Genomic DNA, 18363 nt, shown 5'->3' on the forward strand with positions numbered 1-18363 from the left:
CGAAGCCATTGTGTCTGTTTGGCTTGCCCGGTGGGATCCAATAAAATAAATCGATTTCTGCGTTACCGACATGTTTGTTTCCAGTTTAAGTCTGGTGTTGATTAAGGCCACTTCCAAACCACAGAGGTTTTTTTTTTCTTACATCAAACAACTTTAAAGCACCACCATTTTTTCAGAAACAGGCTAAGATCCTGGCATCCCAATCATGTTATTGGCGCTACCTTCACACTGCAGTAAAAAATCAGTCCCAGGTCCCCCCCCCCCCCAACATCCCTTCAGATGTGACCTTTTTTTTCTTTTTTTTTCTTGGCAATGTCAGAAGCGCAAACCACACGCAATCGGATCTTTTCCAGATTGAATGTGGCTCACTTCAACATGTGCTCTTGAAGTTGCTCTTAAAAGGCAAGTGTGAGTTGTAAAGAGATGTGACCTGACTTTAAAAAGGACCATCAGACTTCCGGCCACAGAAAGAAATGAAGTTTTAGACTTGCTTGTTGACTACTTTTGTTAATGTGTGAAGAATTCACGAGCTTAAAATCTAAATGTCAAAGCAAAATATTTGCGCCTTGAATGTTGAGCCGTCCAATTAAAAAAAAAGGTGCTTCTAAAATCACACAAAACCCCAAAAGTTGTTTGACTTCATGCAAGGCCGTGAGAATGAAATTCTTATTCCGTAGTAGTATTTTGTGAGACTCTCCGACAACAATTTTGTAGCCTGATTTGGACCTGATAGATATGTCGCCGGCTTTTGAGGCCGATTCTAAGTAGCCTTTGCTGATGATAATAAAAGCTAATAATAAAAGTCCAAAAGACTGAATGTGCACTTCAAAGTTTTCTTGTCTTGGATGGTTCCAGAGTTTTACGGTTTCCATTATTTCCTGTAAAAAAAAAAAAAAAAAAAATTTATTCTGGGCAAATTATGTGTGGTCTTCCTTAGAGGTTCCATGATATTAAATCAAAAATTCTAATGGAAATGTAATTTAATTACTAGCTTGAGAAGATTGCCATTCATTCCCTGCTCCAAAAAAAACTCATCTTGGGACATAATCTTGATTTCTTGAGTTGCCATTTATTCAATCAATTTCCTCGACTTCTGCGTGTGTCCGTTTCCTCCTCAGTCCCCCCGGGGGCGGGGGGGCTTAACCCGGTGGGAAAGTGACATCATTGAATCCCTTTTTATGCCATCCGCAGGCTTATGTCACTTGAACATTCCTGGCTGCGCGAACGCAAATAGAAATAAGCCCCGCAAGGCTTGTGTTTTTCTTGAGGAACCGCCGCCGCAGCTGGTCGTTCCTCTCAAACGAGTTCCTCCAACTCGCCGCTTGTAAAACACCTCATATTGTACACGGCGTGTGCTGACTGATTTATGAATGTATTCAAATGTGAAATGCGATAAAATGAGTTCAGCTTTTTCCGATGTGTGGGTTTGGAAGTATGACAATATGAAAGATATAAATCATTTTTTGGAGTGCGCCGCAGATTGACATTTGAAGGAGCGTATGCACGTTAGTAGTTTTTTTTCCATTTATGTATGTAAAAATTGCTTCGATCGTATACAAAATCGTGTCTTAACGCGTGTGACCCGCGGAGCGTTTCTAAACGGAGAACATGTCACGCATTTCCATGTGGCATTAAAACTGCCAAACAGAATGACAGGGAGCGAAAAAACGTCGGAACTCTGTCGACATGGGACGATGGAAAAAAACAATGAGTTAGAGAATTTTTTTTTTTTTTTTTCCGAGAAAGGATGTACTTTTCGTAAATATTGTACATATGCGTTAGACCGCAGCACTCTTTGACAGCGGACTTAAGTATTCTTAACCTTTGCCTGGACTCCAAAGTCAGACTAAAAATGAAAAGACAACATTTTCAAAGGGAAACGGTGGTGCGTGTCTTGCTCCCCACTTCACCGTCTTCTCTCCCCGTTCCCACGCTGCAACTTACCTGACGTGCCACCGTTTGAATCAAATCACCGGCACGCAATTGGCTCCCCGGACCATGTGACCTACATCGGCCCTAAAAAAAAAGTGCCGCCTTTTTAGATTGCTGTGAGATTTTCCCATGGGAGCTGCCCACGGAGTCAGCGCCGGGTGTGTGAGCGCGTCCCCCCCCCCCTCGCCTCCTCCCACCTCCTCTCCAATATCCCCCCTTTCTCTCCCCTTTTTTCCACCACCTCCCATCCTTTGAAACACAGTATCACACTTTAGATGGCCTTTGTTGTCACAGCAAGGAGCATTCTTTCTCTGGCACGGCCACACGGAGTGTGAGAATGCCCGAGGTTCCCTGGAAAACACCGAAGGCACAAAAGGAGGAGACGACGTGTCGCAAGTGTCCAAAATTAGAAAAAGTTCAATTCAAAGAAAAGTTGTGTTTAAATGTTTGCCGTCTTTTTTTTGATCTTGTCAAGTCTGAAGTTTTTTTTTTGTTTATGCCTGCTAATTAAAGTGAGGTGAAGCGTTGTGGTGCAAACAAAACATGCTGGGCGTCCAGTGTGCCATTTCACAAATGTTGCTTTTAAATCACTCGCGACTGAAAATCAAAGCAAAGTGCTCACACAGTGCAGAGCGCCTTTGCGAGTCACGTCTGGATTTCTTCAAGTTTGCATTTCACGTTGTCGCTCATTCACTTTGCTCCGATTTAATGTGTCGTTGCGATAAGGGCGCGACAGTTTGGTTCTTTTGCAATCCAGCCATAACTCAACCCCAGAAAAAAAAACACTTTTCGGACACACTTGTCGCAACTTTCAATCACACTTGGAAAACACCAAAAAGTGAGCCCGCAAACTCAGGACTCAAGCTCAAAATTGAAGACTGGAAGACAACAACGACGACTCTTGTTGCTTTTATACTTAATGTGCATATTTACTGAGTTGCCTTCCTCCGAAATGTCAAAGGTATTGATGGCACACATCGACAACAGCATTCACAAGCCTCAAATTAGACCCGAGAGGACAAACCGTGAAGAAATTTTAAAATAAATTACAGTCATGAACGAGTGCGAAAACAGCTGCATTGCTTCCGCGTTATTTGAGGAAATGGTTTGTGGGTTTTTTTTTTTTGTTGTTGTTTTTTTTGGGTGAGTGTCGACATGACAAATCAGTAAAACAATAATGTAATGATCTTTTTTTTTTGCAGTCACCTACGTACATTTTTGGCTTTACTTCTGCTCTTTATGAAAAACATAAAAAAGTCCAGCAGTTAAATATATTGATGTGGAAAGTCTAAGCTTCATGTGCTTCGGCCAGCCAAAACCAGCAAAAAAAAAAAAAAAAAAAGTTAAAAAGAAAAATCATCCGGTCTCAGGCAGTGAAATGGAAGCTTTTGCCATCTGTATTTATTTAAACACAAACCACCCACTTTGACTAAATTCATTTGCACTTTATTTCCTTGAATGCGATCCACAAATGTGTTCAGACCACAAATGGCCCCCGTCCCTTTTCACGGCATACCTGCACTTGTCGTTGTGATTTGATGAATCATTTGTGGATTTCCATGCCAGTTGCGTGCGCGGCTTAGCCTTGAGAGTTCATTGCAGGTTCTGGCTTGCTCCGCTCTGGGAAACTTTGGAGCTGAGCAAATAGCCGTCTGTTTTTCTGGCTGCCGCCTCGCTCGTATGTGTGAGCCATGTGCGCGGCCGTTTAGATGCACGCGGTTTTGCACGCACTCCGAGTGTTTTGTCTGTGCCGGTGGAATTTTTTTTTTTTTTTTCTGGTATGTGTGCAAATGCATGTTTTCTGTGTGTGTGTGTGAATGTGAAAGCGGAATAACGGGCGGGATGAGTCTCATTCCCACAGACAAGACAGGAGCTGACACCTAAGCCTCTTCCCACACCTCCACTGTCTAGCCGCTCTCCCAATGTCTTGACCTCACTCACCACAGAGGCAAACACGGCTCGCCTTTAAGCCACGGTTGGGGAAACTCCGGCCCGTGGGCCATACAGGGACAGCGAGCGCGTTTCATCCGGCCTGCCACCCGCAATTTATTTCTGTCGTTAATCATATTTTTACATGAATTTTGTCAGGCTGTGCAAGAATCTGTGGCGATTCGAATTTGGGTTTGAGTGGGCGTGGAAAAACAATCAGTGAATCGTAATGTTCTGAGTCAAGTCAGAAGGATGAGGATTGCGTCTCTGCTTTTTGCACACGATGCGGTACTGATGGCTTCTTCGAGCCGCAATCTCCAAGTCACACTGAAGAGATGTTTGCAATCAAGTCTGAAGTGGCTGGAATGGAAATCAGCACCTCCAAATGTGCTCAACTGTGGAAAACGGATGCATGGGTCGCGAGGTCCGAATGAACCTTAGAAGATTGCGAACTTGGTTTATTCTGACATTCTGACAAAAAGGGCAACTGCTTTTTTTTAACGTGATTTTTCGCTAAGACCATTTTGACGATGTCTAGCTTCTGTGTGCTGTTCAGTTCCACTGGAAGACGCCTCCGCTTTTTTTCCCCCATTGCAACAATTTGACTATGTATGCGATGTTGAGTGACCTGCTGTTTGGCAGTGAGTATTTCTCCCCGCAATTGTCCAGTTGAGACGCTTTCGGCCACAGGACTAAGTTAAAAACTCGCCTCTATCGACGCGGCTAATACTTTGACTTGAGTGAGATGTGTTGAATGGGGTTTGATTTAAAGCCTCGGCACTTAAGTGGAATGTTGTTCGCTGGGTGGAGCTCAGGTGTGTTGACAAGGCTTTTAGCACTCACATGCTGTCAGGATGGCTCACAGACAAGTGTGCGTGTGTGTGCGTGTGCGAGCATCGGGGGCCGGCAAACAAGAGGTCAATAATGTCCCTGCTGGGGAGGATGGGCGTCTCCGCCGTCGAGGAGTGGACGGCACCGACGTGTGAACGTTACAGAGGCGTTAACGTTCTCCTGCGCACGCACTAAATCCGATGTGTGTGTGTTTGTGTGTGTTGTTCCTTTCACACTAAATCAGCAATGTGGGGAAGAATTTCTGCTTCTTGTACACTTTACCAATCCAAGTTGTTCTACAATTCATTTGTGAATGTCGCCAAAAGCGAAGCTAATCTTTCGGCATGTGTATTGGAAGCATTGTTGCATGAAATTGCGTGCCATTAAACTTCACCACAAGTCCATTAAACGTCACTCTGTGCGGCACTTGCGACACCTTTCATGTCATGAATGACAGAGACAAATTGCGAGCAGTGAAAATGTCATTGCGTTCGGTACGTTTTTTTTTTTTTTTTTTTTTTTTTTTGGACAAAATAATTTTTTTTTCTTCTCTTGAAAGTCCTTAATGAGGGCCCTTCTTTAAGACTTGCAACAGATTATCTAAATGAGTCAACAGAACCAAATGGGGTGTGCGTGTGTGTGTGGGGGGGGGGGGGCGTGTGTGTGTGTGTGTTGGTCGACATTCTGTAATAATGTTCCCCTTTTTTTTTTTTTTTTTTTTAATGCAGGCATGTAACAGTGACCAGTATGTGGCGCTGTCCAGACAAGACATGATCAGGATGTTTAAACAAAAAGGTTCGTCAAGCACTTCCAAGTCCCAAGCAAAGCTTGCATAATATTCTGCTCATGTCTGCGCGTGGCTACGTCTCACGGCATTTTGTTTCTTACTTGGATTTTGTAGGATTTCTGCAGGCGAGCGATAAGTCAGTGACGCTGCCAGAGGAGGAGCCGCGTCATCTTGAACTCCCCAGGTATGGTCCTCAGTGTAACTGGGCCTCCCTGTCAGATCTGGACCCCGCGACCTTGAGCTTTCCTGGGGGGGCGCCCATCCAGCTGCATACGGTCCCGCTGGGCCTGGTACCCCGGGTGCCGCACTATTTTGTCTGTACCCGCTGTGGGAAGGTGTTCTGGGAGGGCTCTCACTTTGGACGTGTTCTTGCCATGTTTAAGGAGGTCATGAACATCACAGGCAAAGGGACAGAATAAACTTTTAAACGGAATGGGAGAAACTCGCACGGGATATTCTGTTGGGGAGTCGTTCGTCTAAGGCAGGAAACAAAAATCATTTTCTTTTTTAAATTGTTGAAGATGGACTGGGTTAAAATGTAACCACATGTTGTTTTAATGTTGGCGCTTTAAACTTTTGAATCACAACGTGACTTGTGAGCTGTGATGTCATTTAAATGTACACCGCCAAGACACTATCTAGTTAGAAATGGTTTTGATTGTTTTAATTCCAACGTTTTTCCAAATTTCTTTTTTAATTATATTTATTTAAGAAGCTGATCATAAGCAGGTCTTTTTTTTTTTTTAAGAGTCGTATTACTGTACCAACAGTGTTTGTTAATAAAATCCTGTTTCTTTGAATGAAAAGTTTGCAGCATCGTCAGTATGTACATTCTGCTGGAAAAAAAAAAAACTGAAGCCGCACAGGTGTGGCATGAACAGCTTGGAGCATGCGGGGCCGATTGGATTCTGACCCGAAAGAGTAAGCCAACACATGCGGTGAGAATTCCTTCACATTTCATCTCCAACTTCTTTCCCTCTCTTCTTAAACCCTTCGTTGACTTTATGTGTTTGCCCTTGAAACTTTTAAGAGATCCACATGCATTTCGTTCACTCGTAAAATCCACAGTGATTTCCCGAGGCATGTTGTGCTGGGACTCATTGAGGAACCGTAAACGTAAATGACTGTTTTCAGTCCCCTTTTTTTTTTTTTTTTAAACACGATTTCACTCAAGAACTGTTCTTCAAATATTTTTTTGTATTGCGTGATTGTATTGTGGTTAAACTTGATATTGTATTATGTGCTACTGACTGTCTGTTTGGATGGATGCTGCAATCAAGACTAGTGAAATATATACTTTGGTTAACTAAACACGAGAATTATCCTAAAACTGGACTGGACCAATTACTTGCCCAAAGCAAAACATTTTGTCCAAATGACTTGATTGGAATTGATCCCAAGTGACTGGGACCAGAAAAAGTTGCTTCGAATTCATGCATCGTCCGCAAGAAGGACATAATTGCGACTAATTTTGAGACTTCACCAATTAATTGTGGGTAATTTCAGAGATTACAGGCAGATTTATTATTTTTTTTTGTGGGTGGGTGTGTGCCTTGAGACATTGCGCAAATAACTTTAGTCGACTAATTTTGGGACTTGTTTGACACTTTTTTGATTCTGGGTTGATCGATTTATTGTTATGGGGTTGGAATTTTGTTTGTTTAACCGCCAAATGTCTTGGGACATTTTGACCTGAAGACTTTTGGACTTTCTCAAATTGTGGGCCAAAATCTTGAGGCTTGACCAAAGGAGGGAGACTTGCCGGTGATTTGTGACTTTCTTGTGCTTTAACCAATTGAAGATGGGAAATATGTGATGCGTTTTAATTCAATTTTATTGATATAGTGCCGATGATAAAATGTTTTTGCAAAGCGCTTTAATGTTAATCTTTGACTTTGGATTTTCTTTCAAAATCTCGAGACTTTTCTTTAAGATTTCAACCAAAGACTTACGAAAGACACCAACTTGGATGTTATTCTGTTTATTTGGTTATTTTTTTTTTAGATTTGGGTCAAATAACGTGGGACTTTCTGATCACGCGCTGTAATTAGTAATCTGAAAAATGATGGCAAAATGAATTCTCGACTAGCAAATAAGAAGTGGCTTGCCAGACCTTTTTTTTTTTTTCAAATGCTGCCTTGTAAAAAAAGTTTCCAGCTAATCTAAAATGACAATGATGCATAGCATGAACCCTCTATCGCTCCAAAACACCGCCTATGTGCCTCGTCCAGGTGGTCGCCGCTCCGCACGTCTTTTTTGTGCTCAGATCATCTGCCTTTCAAGTAAAGCGCCCAGCCTTTGTCATTTCGCCTCGACTCTCTGCAGAACTTGCTACTTTCTCTGGACAGAAGCTCTGCCTTTAAAGTGAACTCCTGCCCGTCCGCTGAGCACCATCTCTGCTGCAGCGCCGTGTTATTTGATCCTTGCTCTTTCTTTGCTGGGAAGAAAAGCTCGCCTCTTTCCCACGCTCCGAGGACACGTGGTGTCCGGAATGAATTGGATGCAGAAGGCCCTCCCTCCACAGTACCACGTCACCTCTTTTTCTCTCTCTCTCTCTCGCTCGCTCTGCACACACTCACACACACGCACACACACTCACACATACACGAGTGGGTTCATCAGGCTTTTTCTGCAAGAATGTCACTGTTAGCAATGTGAGTTTTTTTTTTTTTTTGTTGACATTTTTACATGACACTTTTACATGCATTTCCTCTACGGGTTTTCCTGTTTCGGCGGCATGCGTGCATACCGTCTCCACCCTCTCCCGGGACCCCCCTCCTGCCTTTCCCCGCGCCTCTCGGCGCCAAACCTCGGCCTTGCACAGCGAGTTGCCCCGCTCCGTCCGGCCCGTGCGTTTACAACGTGTCACCTCTCCTCGAGGGCTCTTTTGTCTTCACGCTGGAAAATGCACGCCTTGTTTATCAACACATTGCGATGGAATCGAGATAGGGCTCCAATAATAGAACCGCAGCTGACTTGTGTGATCATTGTAAAAGTTCATGGATGATTTAATAGTCCCAATAATGTGATAATAACCGTTTGAATCCAATCATTCTTTTGTTACTTCCCCAAGTAATGTTTATCTGCTTTTTGGCTGCTTCCCACAGAAGTATTCCTAAGAATTAAGCCGAAGAAACGCTGAAACATTTTGCTGCTGCGGTCTGCACAAATGTTTTCCAAGTGTCCAGACGCACTGAAGCCAAAGTTCTGATGGTGGACAGATGTTCCTGATTTTCCGCAAGTTCTCCTTCATTCACCAAGTCAAGGAGAGAGGGAGAAAAACACACACATAAACATAAGCAAAACACGTCGATCAAAATCCCATTGACGGAAAAAAAAAACATGCGTGCATTCCACTTTTGAAGTCAAATACGTGTGCACGCTTGCAGGTCAGCGACGGCGGCAGGAAGGAATACACATCTGTTTTCTGAAGATGACATAAAAAGATTTGAGTCAAATTCTCACCACGTTGATTAAAGTGAGTCAGAGCTTTGTTTTTGAACGTTTGCAGCTGTGGGAACAAACGTAAAGAATTTCACCGACACCTGCAGACGCACCTACAAAAATGCATTGATGAATCACATTCAGGTTTGATACCAAGCGAATTTGATTGCTAATTTTAGCTCATTCAATTCATGCTTGGATGACTTCAACGCCATCGGAATACCTTTGGGATCAACTGGAATTGAGACCTCACAATGTTTTTTTGTTTTTGTTGATACCAGACAGGATTTGCGTTTCCTTATTTCACGCGTGGCAGCCACCCATTAATTTTGGGGGATATTTTTGGACATTGAGGTCACTCACTGCACCACTGGAGAAAAACATTTATTTTATGGCATTATCTCAAAGTAAGAAACTTACATCAATTCTGACTGGCAACTTTTGGGGGGTTTTGAATGGCAAATCTGAAAATGTATGTTTCTTTTTACATTGTCAATGCTTTTTGGGCTCTAGCTAAAAACGTGACCATGCAACTTGCAATTAATTTGTTGCTGGAGGAACAAATATATGCGACGTGCCAAGCAAAAGTGAGCATCTCGCGTGGATATCAGCAAACAAAATTTGCACCACCAAGCAACCCCTTTGTAGTAGTGAGCGCAGCCCATTAAAAACCGTTTTTTATTTTCATCATTAATCATGCTTATAGTTAAGTTCTATATCCGTATGTTTGCAGGTTCCTTTTCCTTTGAGAAAGCAGGCAAATGAGGTTGAAACCTGCAGCACCAAACGTGCACCAAACGTACAGTTGAGAGTGTGGGAAACACAAAACAAACGGAGTAAACGGCCCACATACACCTTGTGCGGTTTGCACTCATTTCCTCCATCCATACGTTTGTTACACTTCAACAATATTCTCTCACCACCTCTTACTCAAGGCGTCAGTCACACGCACAGACACGCACGCACGCGCGAAAGCACCCGGTTCCCACGGTGGTGGGGGTGGCCGAGCGGCGTGTCAATCCGCGCACAGCGTCACCTCTTTTCACTCGCAAAAAAAAAAAAAAAGAGGAAGTAGAGCGGCCCCTTTTGTTATGTCAAGTCCCACACAGTCTAGTCATTTCAAAACAACTGCAATATATCCGCAGTTTATGATTTAAGAAGCCGACTCTAATCTCCTGCGCGGCAGTTGTTCTAAATGGGCACAGACTTCCGGGTTGCGTTTGCGGGGCATTTGTGGTCCCTTTTGCTTCCCATTTTTTGTCATCACACTAGGTTTCGTGTGCACTGGACTATACGCCCCTGAGCATTCAATGACTATAAACGTTATGAGTGGAACAAGTGGGTGAATCCTTTAGTAATTCGGTGTTTATTTTTGAATTTTGAATTTAGACAAAATTGCAAATTTATCTGAATACAACAGCACCTAAACGCCTCATCGGTCATGAGAGAAGGTTAGTATATCAGCACCCTGTTTTACGATTAGATTAATATTTTTTCACGCATTTAAACTCCTATCTCATTAATTGACTACTTTTTATTTGGCGTTCTGATTGTTAATTTGTATTGACACGTGATTTCGTGGAAAGTTATAATCTGTGATGGCTGGCGTTATAAACGTTCCACCTGGTTGGATGTTTTTATTCGTATTGATTTAGAAGGCAGTACAGTAATTTTCTCAGGTTTTTTTTATATCGGGCTTCATGGTAAAAAAATCAAATCATCAAATTGGTGACTAGATTATCGGTAGATGTTTCATTATAAATTGAGTATGAGTTCATTTTTTGGCAGGGTTCTATGAAAATACCCATCATGACTAGTTATTATTATTATTGCACGGTAGGTGTAAATATTTATATATTCTCACGGTAAAACTAGATAGATAGATAGAAAGATAGAGTATGACTGTGTGTGCGCGTGCGTGTGTGCGTGTGGGAGGGGCAGACAGGGAAGACCACGCCTCTCCCTCCCGCCTCACCACTTCGAGAGCCGGCATCAGCCTATAACGTCGCTCGGTTTCCACCCATTCCTCCACATTTGTCCCCCCCACCCCCACCCCTCCTACCTTGTATTGTCATGCAAATAAAGGACGCGTAAAATATTCCCCCAGAGCGCAGCCACCAAGCAGCCAGAGCGCACGGAGGACGCAGCCGAGCGGACCGCACGCTGGTGGATTTCTATCTTTTTTTTTTTGTTTCTTTGTTTTTGTTTTTTCTTTTATTCGGCGTTCCAGACCCATCCGTCCCGCAGGTAAGACAGAAAGCGCCATTCGGAATCCCGAATGTCAGTGCGTAAAAGCTTGCGCACGCGTTCGGAAGTGGTGGAATGCGGTCCCATGTCTGATCTCGTTTGGATTTTTTCGTATCCCGCTTTTGCAGGCAGACTCTCGCATGAATGGTGGACGTGGGGGAACCAAAGAGAGCGAGCGGTCCGAGGTGTCCCTCTCTAACATCATCTGCCGCTGCTGGGAAACTGTACAGAACCGCGCACCACCAGCGCCACGCCACGCAACGCACCGGATCAACTACCTTGAGGATCTGTGTGTTTTCACTCTTTTTTGGGGATATACAAACAAGTGTGGCCAAGCGCGAGAGGTTTTTTTTTTAGACGGAATTACTGGGCGCCCCCCCACCCCTTTCTCCCCCGCTTGTCCCCCGACTCAGCCATGAGCCAGGCGGACGTGTCGACATGCTCGGCCCCGCAGAGGGTCTTCCAGGAGGCGGTGAAGAAGGGCAACACCAAGGAGCTGCACTCGCTGCTGCAGAACATGACGAACTGCGAGTTCAACGTCAACTCGTTCGGACCCGAGGGCCAGACGGCGCTGCACCAGTCCGTCATCGACGGCAACCTGGAGCTGGTCAAGCTGCTGGTCAAGTTCGGCGCGGACATCCGGCTCGCCAACCGGGAAGGCTGGAGCGCCCTGCACATTGCCGCTTTTGGGGGTCACCAGGACATTGTGCTATACCTCATCACCAAGGCCAAGTACTCCTCCGGGGCCCGGTGATCGTTCACTCCCAGCCTCCCTTCCGCCTTCCTCCTCTCTCTCTGCTGTGTGTCAGGTAAAAACAAAAAAAAAAATGTAATGGCAACAACTAAACTCTCCACTCCACTGTCTTGTTCATGTGCCAAACATCAATTGGGCTGCATTGGAATCTTTCAATAACACACACTTGGTTTGTTGGTACTAAAGCAGGGGTGGGGGACATTTTATCCTATCAGTCCTCCCGGCGCCATGATAAATTCCCGATCGTTATTAGATATTCTTCAAATGCTCTTGGCTGGCCTCTAAAGGCTCCGCAAGCTGTAGGTTGCCCACCCCTGTCAGAAAAGCTTTCCTCTTGAATGTGTCTTGCATGGATGGTGCGTTCCAACCGTTGTTCATATCAGCCCATCTTCAATCATGCTCATCATCGTCCACTAAAACAACAATTTTAACTTATTCAAATTGAATTACGGCACTTGATGCTGGGATATTTGAAAGGGACGACACGCAGACGCAAGACTTTTGAATGCAAAGAGCGGCATTAGGGCTCTCTGACATGCTCTTTTATTTTATTATTTGCTTTTGTTTGTTTAACCGTCATGCTATAACAACAAATGGCTTCATTGTGGTTGTGAAGTACTGTACACCATAGCTTTACTTTGTTTCTGTCGTTGTTTGAAGAGAGACACAAAACATTCAACTCGCCATCATCCACGCTGGCGTCCGACCTTTTCAAGCCAGTCTGCCAACGGTCATTGTGTTATTACTTTAAAGAAGAAAAGAAAAAAAATTTACAAAACAGCTGCTTCATTTAAAAAAAAAAAAAAAATGAAAATCAAATTGGAATCACTTTATAAACTCATTTCAGTATTCTTTTAACATCCTTACTGTGAAAGCAGGCTGTTTTTTTTTTTTTTCGTTTTTGTTCTATTTATGAAGGTACATTTTGATTGAAAAAAAAAAAGAGAACAAATGATCTTTAAATGTTAGAGGGTGACTCAAGCTGCTTAAAAAAACAAGTGTCGCCATGTGGAGGTATCTCCTCTGTGTGTGCCCCCCACCCCCCTCCTCCCATTCCTCCCATCAGGATTGGTTGCCTCTTGCCAGCTACCTCGACTTTTAAAGTATTCTCATGTTGTGCTTATGCCAGTAAGTTGTGTGCTTTTAACCCCTTCCACTCCCCCCCCAAAAAAGATCCCGCATCCTCCTTTGGGACAGTTTGTTTCACACTACAACCAAACCAGTTCAGACAAGCTAAGCATCAGTGTGCCTTTCTGCAATCTCTCCTTTTGAGGGTCTGGGGGATGTTTTTTTTTTTTTTTTTTTTTTTTTTCAGTCAAGGCAACAAGTGGAATGGCTTCTAAATGCAGGGAGTTTGAATTGCACAAATACACAGAGCCGTGAGCGCCTCTTGGCTTTGGATGGAAGAGTTACTACTACTGACTTTTTAAAAAAACACACACACACACACACACACTCACACACACGTTAAAAATGGCAACATGTGGCAATTGCGGGACTCACAATGAAAATCCTGAAAGTTGCCTGCTGCAAAAAAAAAAAAAAAAAAAAAAAGTCATGGCAGCCTAACATTTGAATCAATGCTGCTCGTATTTCGTCATCCTTAATTTTTTTTTCTTTTCAAAGGCTTCGCAGCAACTTCATGGAAAGCGTGTGTGTTCTTTGAAAGTGTATGCTTCTCATGAGGCCCCAAAAACACACACATGCGCACACAAAATCCACAAGCGTCAGTAAACGGAATCGATTGGATTGGTATCAGGCAACACATGAAATATGCATCACTTGTCTTAAACTTGATGTTTCTTTTGTTGTTATGTTTTCTTTCAATATTGCACTGAGAACTGCTGTTGAGGTTGGCTTTTTTTTTTTAGAGGCCAACGTTTAAGATTTCTTTTCTGAATAGAAAAAAAAAATCAAACAGCAAAATACTATTGTAAAAATATATGATCCTGGTGAGATATATACATATATATATATATATATATATATATATATATATATATATATAGCGCTGGTGAAGATAAAACATGGGGCACTTTCTTTTCTGAAGTGCGCTCTTCCTGTTTTTTTCTGAAAGGGGAATAATACATTTGATGGTAAGATCATTGTAACATGATTAAAAAATTGCACGATTGTGTGGTTGTCAGGCTTATCGGAGTCATAACATTTATGACGTAATGAGCCAGCCGTCGGAGTGGTGTACATGAGATGAAAGTGTTCCTTTTTTTGTGAAGAAAAAAAGTGCTGAGTTTGTCTTTTTTTGAGGGAGGGGGGGAAGCAAGTTGTGTTTCAGATTTTTTTTGTTTTTTTTTTTTGCTTAATTTTAAGCAAGAGGAAACGGCTGATTTACCTTTTTCTGAATTTTTTTTTTTTGGAATGTTTGTAACACTGTGATGATGACGTGATGTCATGTTGAGATGAGTGCTGTATTATTTTTGTACGTTTGTGTACAAGCCAGTAAAGAAAACATTAAAGTCCAAACGTTCAGTGTAAGCATTTTTCTATTATCATACATGCATTTCCCACAGAAAGTTGGTGAACCTCCTCTCCACACACACACGCACACACGCGCACTTGCTTCGTTCTTCTCCCTCCTTGTGTTCCAACCAAGCAGGACCAGCCCCGATCGGCATTCTCTCGCTTTTGTCATTCATCTGGCCTCATCCTTTCACTGCTGGCATAAAAGAGGCCCGGTGCATTGTGGGTCGGCTGCGCTCAAATCAGGCTTCCCCTCACTTGCGTGTATTTTGGGAGCGATGGTTTTATGTTACCCGCTAAGTGCTCTCGATCAAGCGTTTGCGACTAATCAAACCTTCGATTGTTCCGATTATTTGCTGCTTAACGACGGCGTATCCAGAAATCATTCAGCGGGGTAGTCAAAGTGATTTTCAAACTTTATCCTTTTTTTTGTTTTCAATTTTCAATCCGATTTTAAATTTGCATCCCCCCCGCGACCTTGTGCAGGGTCAACGTCGTGGAAGATGAGATGAGAACGTCACTCAAATAGCGAGCAGATATTTTGTCGGCTTGCCTTCCACTTGGAGCGTTAACCGAACAGGAATTGCAAAATCGTGCCTCGTTTTGTCATCCTAAAGGGACATGTGTTTAGACTTGAAAATATAAACTACTTAGCCGAGGGTGTGACGTGCAGCGTCATTCTTTTTTTTCAATGAATCTTCAGTGTTAAAAATTCCGTGACATGTGGAAGACCGTGGGAAAAAAAAAAAAAAAAAGACAAGATGACAAAACATCCGTCGACACGTCGAACCTGTTCATGGTGCGCAACTGGAGTGGGCGTGGTCTGACACTTGAATACAAACGTGATGTCGGGAGTCTGGCCAAACTTTGTGGCCTCTGAACTTTCTGTTCGACATTGTTGACAGTAAATCAGTTTTCTCCCGCAGCCGAAGTGGAAACACGTCAATCCATTCCATCCATTTTTCTTCATAGCTTGTCCTCATTAAGGTTGTGGGTGAGGCGAGATACACCCTTGGCTTGGACGCCCGCCTAATGCAGGGCACATATAAACAAACAAGCATTCACACCTGAGGACAATTTAATAAGCCAAATGTGCAAGTTTGTGCAACGAGGGACGAAAACCAGAATGCAAGAAACCAACAACAAATCCAAAGGTTGTATTTGAGCTGTACTTCTCTCTTCACCTGAAATTGACGAGGCCGCCAGAGGACTTGAAAATTCCCCGAAATGGCCCAAGAAAGTGTGACGTGCACATTGCAGGACATCCTGAGTTATTTTAAAGCTGCTTGACCCGCAGTTGAACCTTGAACATGCACGCCGCGTGTCTCCTGCATGTCGCGATGCCGCAGGTACACAAATGCAGGAAAGTTGTCGTGTCCTCACAGGGCAGGCGGGCCTGCTCGCTTCTCGGCCCGCTCGGCTCTCGGCTCTCTCTCACTTGCGCAGGATGTTTTTGTTGAGCTGGACTTCCATTGTTCAAACAGCAACTTGGCTGGCTGGCCTCCCACGGCTGCTGGTTCCGGTATATCATCTGGAACAGTAAACAGCCAAAATTTCTCAAATAACCAGACAAATAAGACTGAATCTGAAAGCCCTTCACAGATTACGTTGCCATGACAACGCATAAAGTCTGAAATCTGATTGGACGAAAAAAAGAAATTAATCGAACACCCACCTACATCATCGGAAGTGGTGCGGCCAGGGGAAATGTAACAAAATGAAGCGAATGGACTATTTGCAATTAAAAAAAAAATTTCAAAAAAATAAATAAAATGTTGCTGGCCTTGGCAGCCCACCACCGAGGAGATGGATGCTGCTGCAGCAGCTGCAAACAAGTGTGCGATAATCTTCAGCGGCATTGTCGGGCCGCCCTCATAAAATATTCATCGCCGCGCTCGAAGCGTCTCACATGATAAGTGTAACATGCAAATGAACACTCAATTCCTCATTTTCTAACGGCGCCTGTTCCTCGTTGTGAACTTCAGACCCGGCTTTGATTGCGTGATCCTTCACGCCACTTCCTCAAAGTCACTGATGGTTATCACGACAGCAACACTTGACTCCGCTTTGGCATGTCTGAGAACTTCAGAATTCATCGTGCTTTTGTCTGTTTTGCTTCACCATCAATTAAAAATGTAACGTGAAAAGCACAAAGCGACTTAACTTTTTATTACACTTTAATACAACACAATTAAAACTCAACGTTCAACATCAGTGGTTCTAATTAGCACAGAGATGACGGTGCCCAGTGTATCATGATGAACCTGCTGATGTTGCACTTTCTCTGCACAAAAAAAAAAATCATGTCTGTGGTCCCCCACCCAACTAGCTCGGGTGTAAGACTGGGAGTAAGAAACAGAGAGAGTGAGCGAGAGAGAGAGACAGGTGGTCAGGACGGTCGCTCCCTCGCCCCTCCGCTCCTTTTTGAACTCCTCTTTCATTCTCGCACTTCATTCTGTGCTCCTCTCCACGGCGCTGGTGACAAGGCGCTCCATTCAGGGCCTCATTCTTACCCCCCCCCCCATCTCCCCTCCCGGTGCACCCCGACCCCGTCCCCCCCCTCCCTGGTTGCTCCATTGTCTTGGCTGTGGAGGCCTGCTTTAGCTGCTATTCACCAGCCAGACGGACTGCCATTGACTGGTCACCCCCCCCCCCACCACCACCACCCAGACCCCTCCTCCCCCCACCCCCTCTCACACATATGCACACAGCAACCTGGCCAGTCCCCACCCTGCAAGCTTGCATCAGGCAGCTGCTATGCTAATAGGGAGGAAGGCCCCGGCTGGAGGGAGGATGAGGAGGGAGGGGTTGGGTGTGCAATGGGGGGGGGGGGGGTGTCCGAGTAAAAAGGGGGGAGATGGGGGAGCAGAGAGAGTGACCCCGCTCCCTCCATCTCCATAGCCATGCTAGAGCAGCAGTAGACCTCCTGTTACACAAAGGGAGCCCCCCCCCCACGACACCCCCTTTCGCCCCCCGCACCTCCCTAGCCTCCTCTGTTCCCCCTCTTTCTCATTCAAATCCATTTTATACCCCAGTGGTAAAGGCAGCTGTAAGTTCAGTATGTAAAGTAACCCTACTCCTGCCCCGCGGGCGCAGCCATTCATCGGTGTGTGCGTGTGTGTGTGCGCGCGCGTGCGTGTGTGTGTGTGCGCTTTTGCTTTGTTTTAGACTGTGCCCCATACCGACACACACACTCACTCACACACCTGTCCTCGGGTTGCCTTGCAACACACTTCGGTGTGCAGGTATTCAAAGCCAACATTCAAATCAGTTTTTATGCGGCACTGAGAAGAAAAATCCTGTCATGCAAACAAAAGTTGTAGCATTAGGAGATAACAATTGTAATGCTGACTTTAAAAAACAAAATGCTGCAAAATATGGAGAATGGAGTCATATTGTGTTGACCAAGTTGTGATGTTTAGAGAAAATGTTGAAAGATGTTAAAATAATGACATCGCGAAAACAAACGAGAGAGTAAAATGAGAAACAAGCAATAAAGTGATGAGAATGAAGTCAAAATAAATTTGAGTCCTAAATAGTCGTGATGTTACAAGCAAGATATTTTAAAGTTCGAAAGAAAATGTCTGTATTACTAGACAAAAGATTTTAGAAGAATAAAGTTGCATTATTGTGAAAATCAGGTCTTAATATTTTGAAGGAAAAAAAGTGCTGGAATTAATAGATTCAAGTCAAAATAAAATGATGAGAATAAAAACAGACTCTTATAAGGCAAAACCGAATGTTATGACAAAAAAGTTGCCATCTGTATCTCGATGCGGAGGCGGGTTGGACCATTTCGGAGACGAGCACGGACCAGAATCTGGGAGAAGGAGGGCTGCGCCGCTTTGGGAGTGGTCATGGCCAATAAAGCGGCTCCTTCCTTCTGTATGTGGACGCTCAGAGACTTGAGCTGCCAATGTAAAACACTCCAAAAAATTGTTTCTGGGAGTATGTGTGCCAC

At 44.0% G+C, this 18363-nt stretch overlaps 2 protein-coding genes across 2 annotated transcripts in view; both read left to right on the forward strand.

Annotated features, from left to right (window-relative positions):
- Positions 1-6285, forward strand: part of exd3 (exonuclease 3'-5' domain containing 3) — a 30120-nt gene extending 23835 nt beyond the window's left edge. Inside the window, exons 20-21 of the mRNA XM_088281431.1 lie at positions 5421-5487; positions 5594-6285. Of these exons, the coding sequence (XP_088137557.1) occupies positions 5421-5487; positions 5594-5898 (372 nt within the window). The 3' untranslated portion in view covers positions 5899-6285. The remainder of the gene's footprint in view (positions 1-5420; positions 5488-5593) is intronic.
- A 3720-nt stretch (positions 6286-10005) lies between these two features.
- Positions 10006-14220, forward strand: nrarpa (NOTCH regulated ankyrin repeat protein a). Its single transcript, XM_088280573.1, has 3 exons — positions 10006-10374; positions 11031-11170; positions 11299-14220. The coding sequence occupies exon 3, from the start codon at positions 11586-11588 to the stop codon at positions 11922-11924; it is 339 nt and encodes a 112-aa protein (XP_088136699.1). The 5' UTR covers positions 10006-10374; positions 11031-11170; positions 11299-11585; the 3' UTR covers positions 11925-14220.
- The last annotated feature ends 4143 nt before the right edge of the window (positions 14221-18363 follow it).

This window comes from Idiotropiscis lumnitzeri, chromosome 18, assembly GCF_059441095.1.
Source record: "Idiotropiscis lumnitzeri isolate Australia: NSW breed Sydney's pygmy pipehorse chromosome 18, RoL_Ilum_1.0, whole genome shotgun sequence".
NCBI classification, from domain to species: domain Eukaryota; kingdom Metazoa; phylum Chordata; class Actinopteri; order Syngnathiformes; family Syngnathidae; genus Idiotropiscis; species Idiotropiscis lumnitzeri.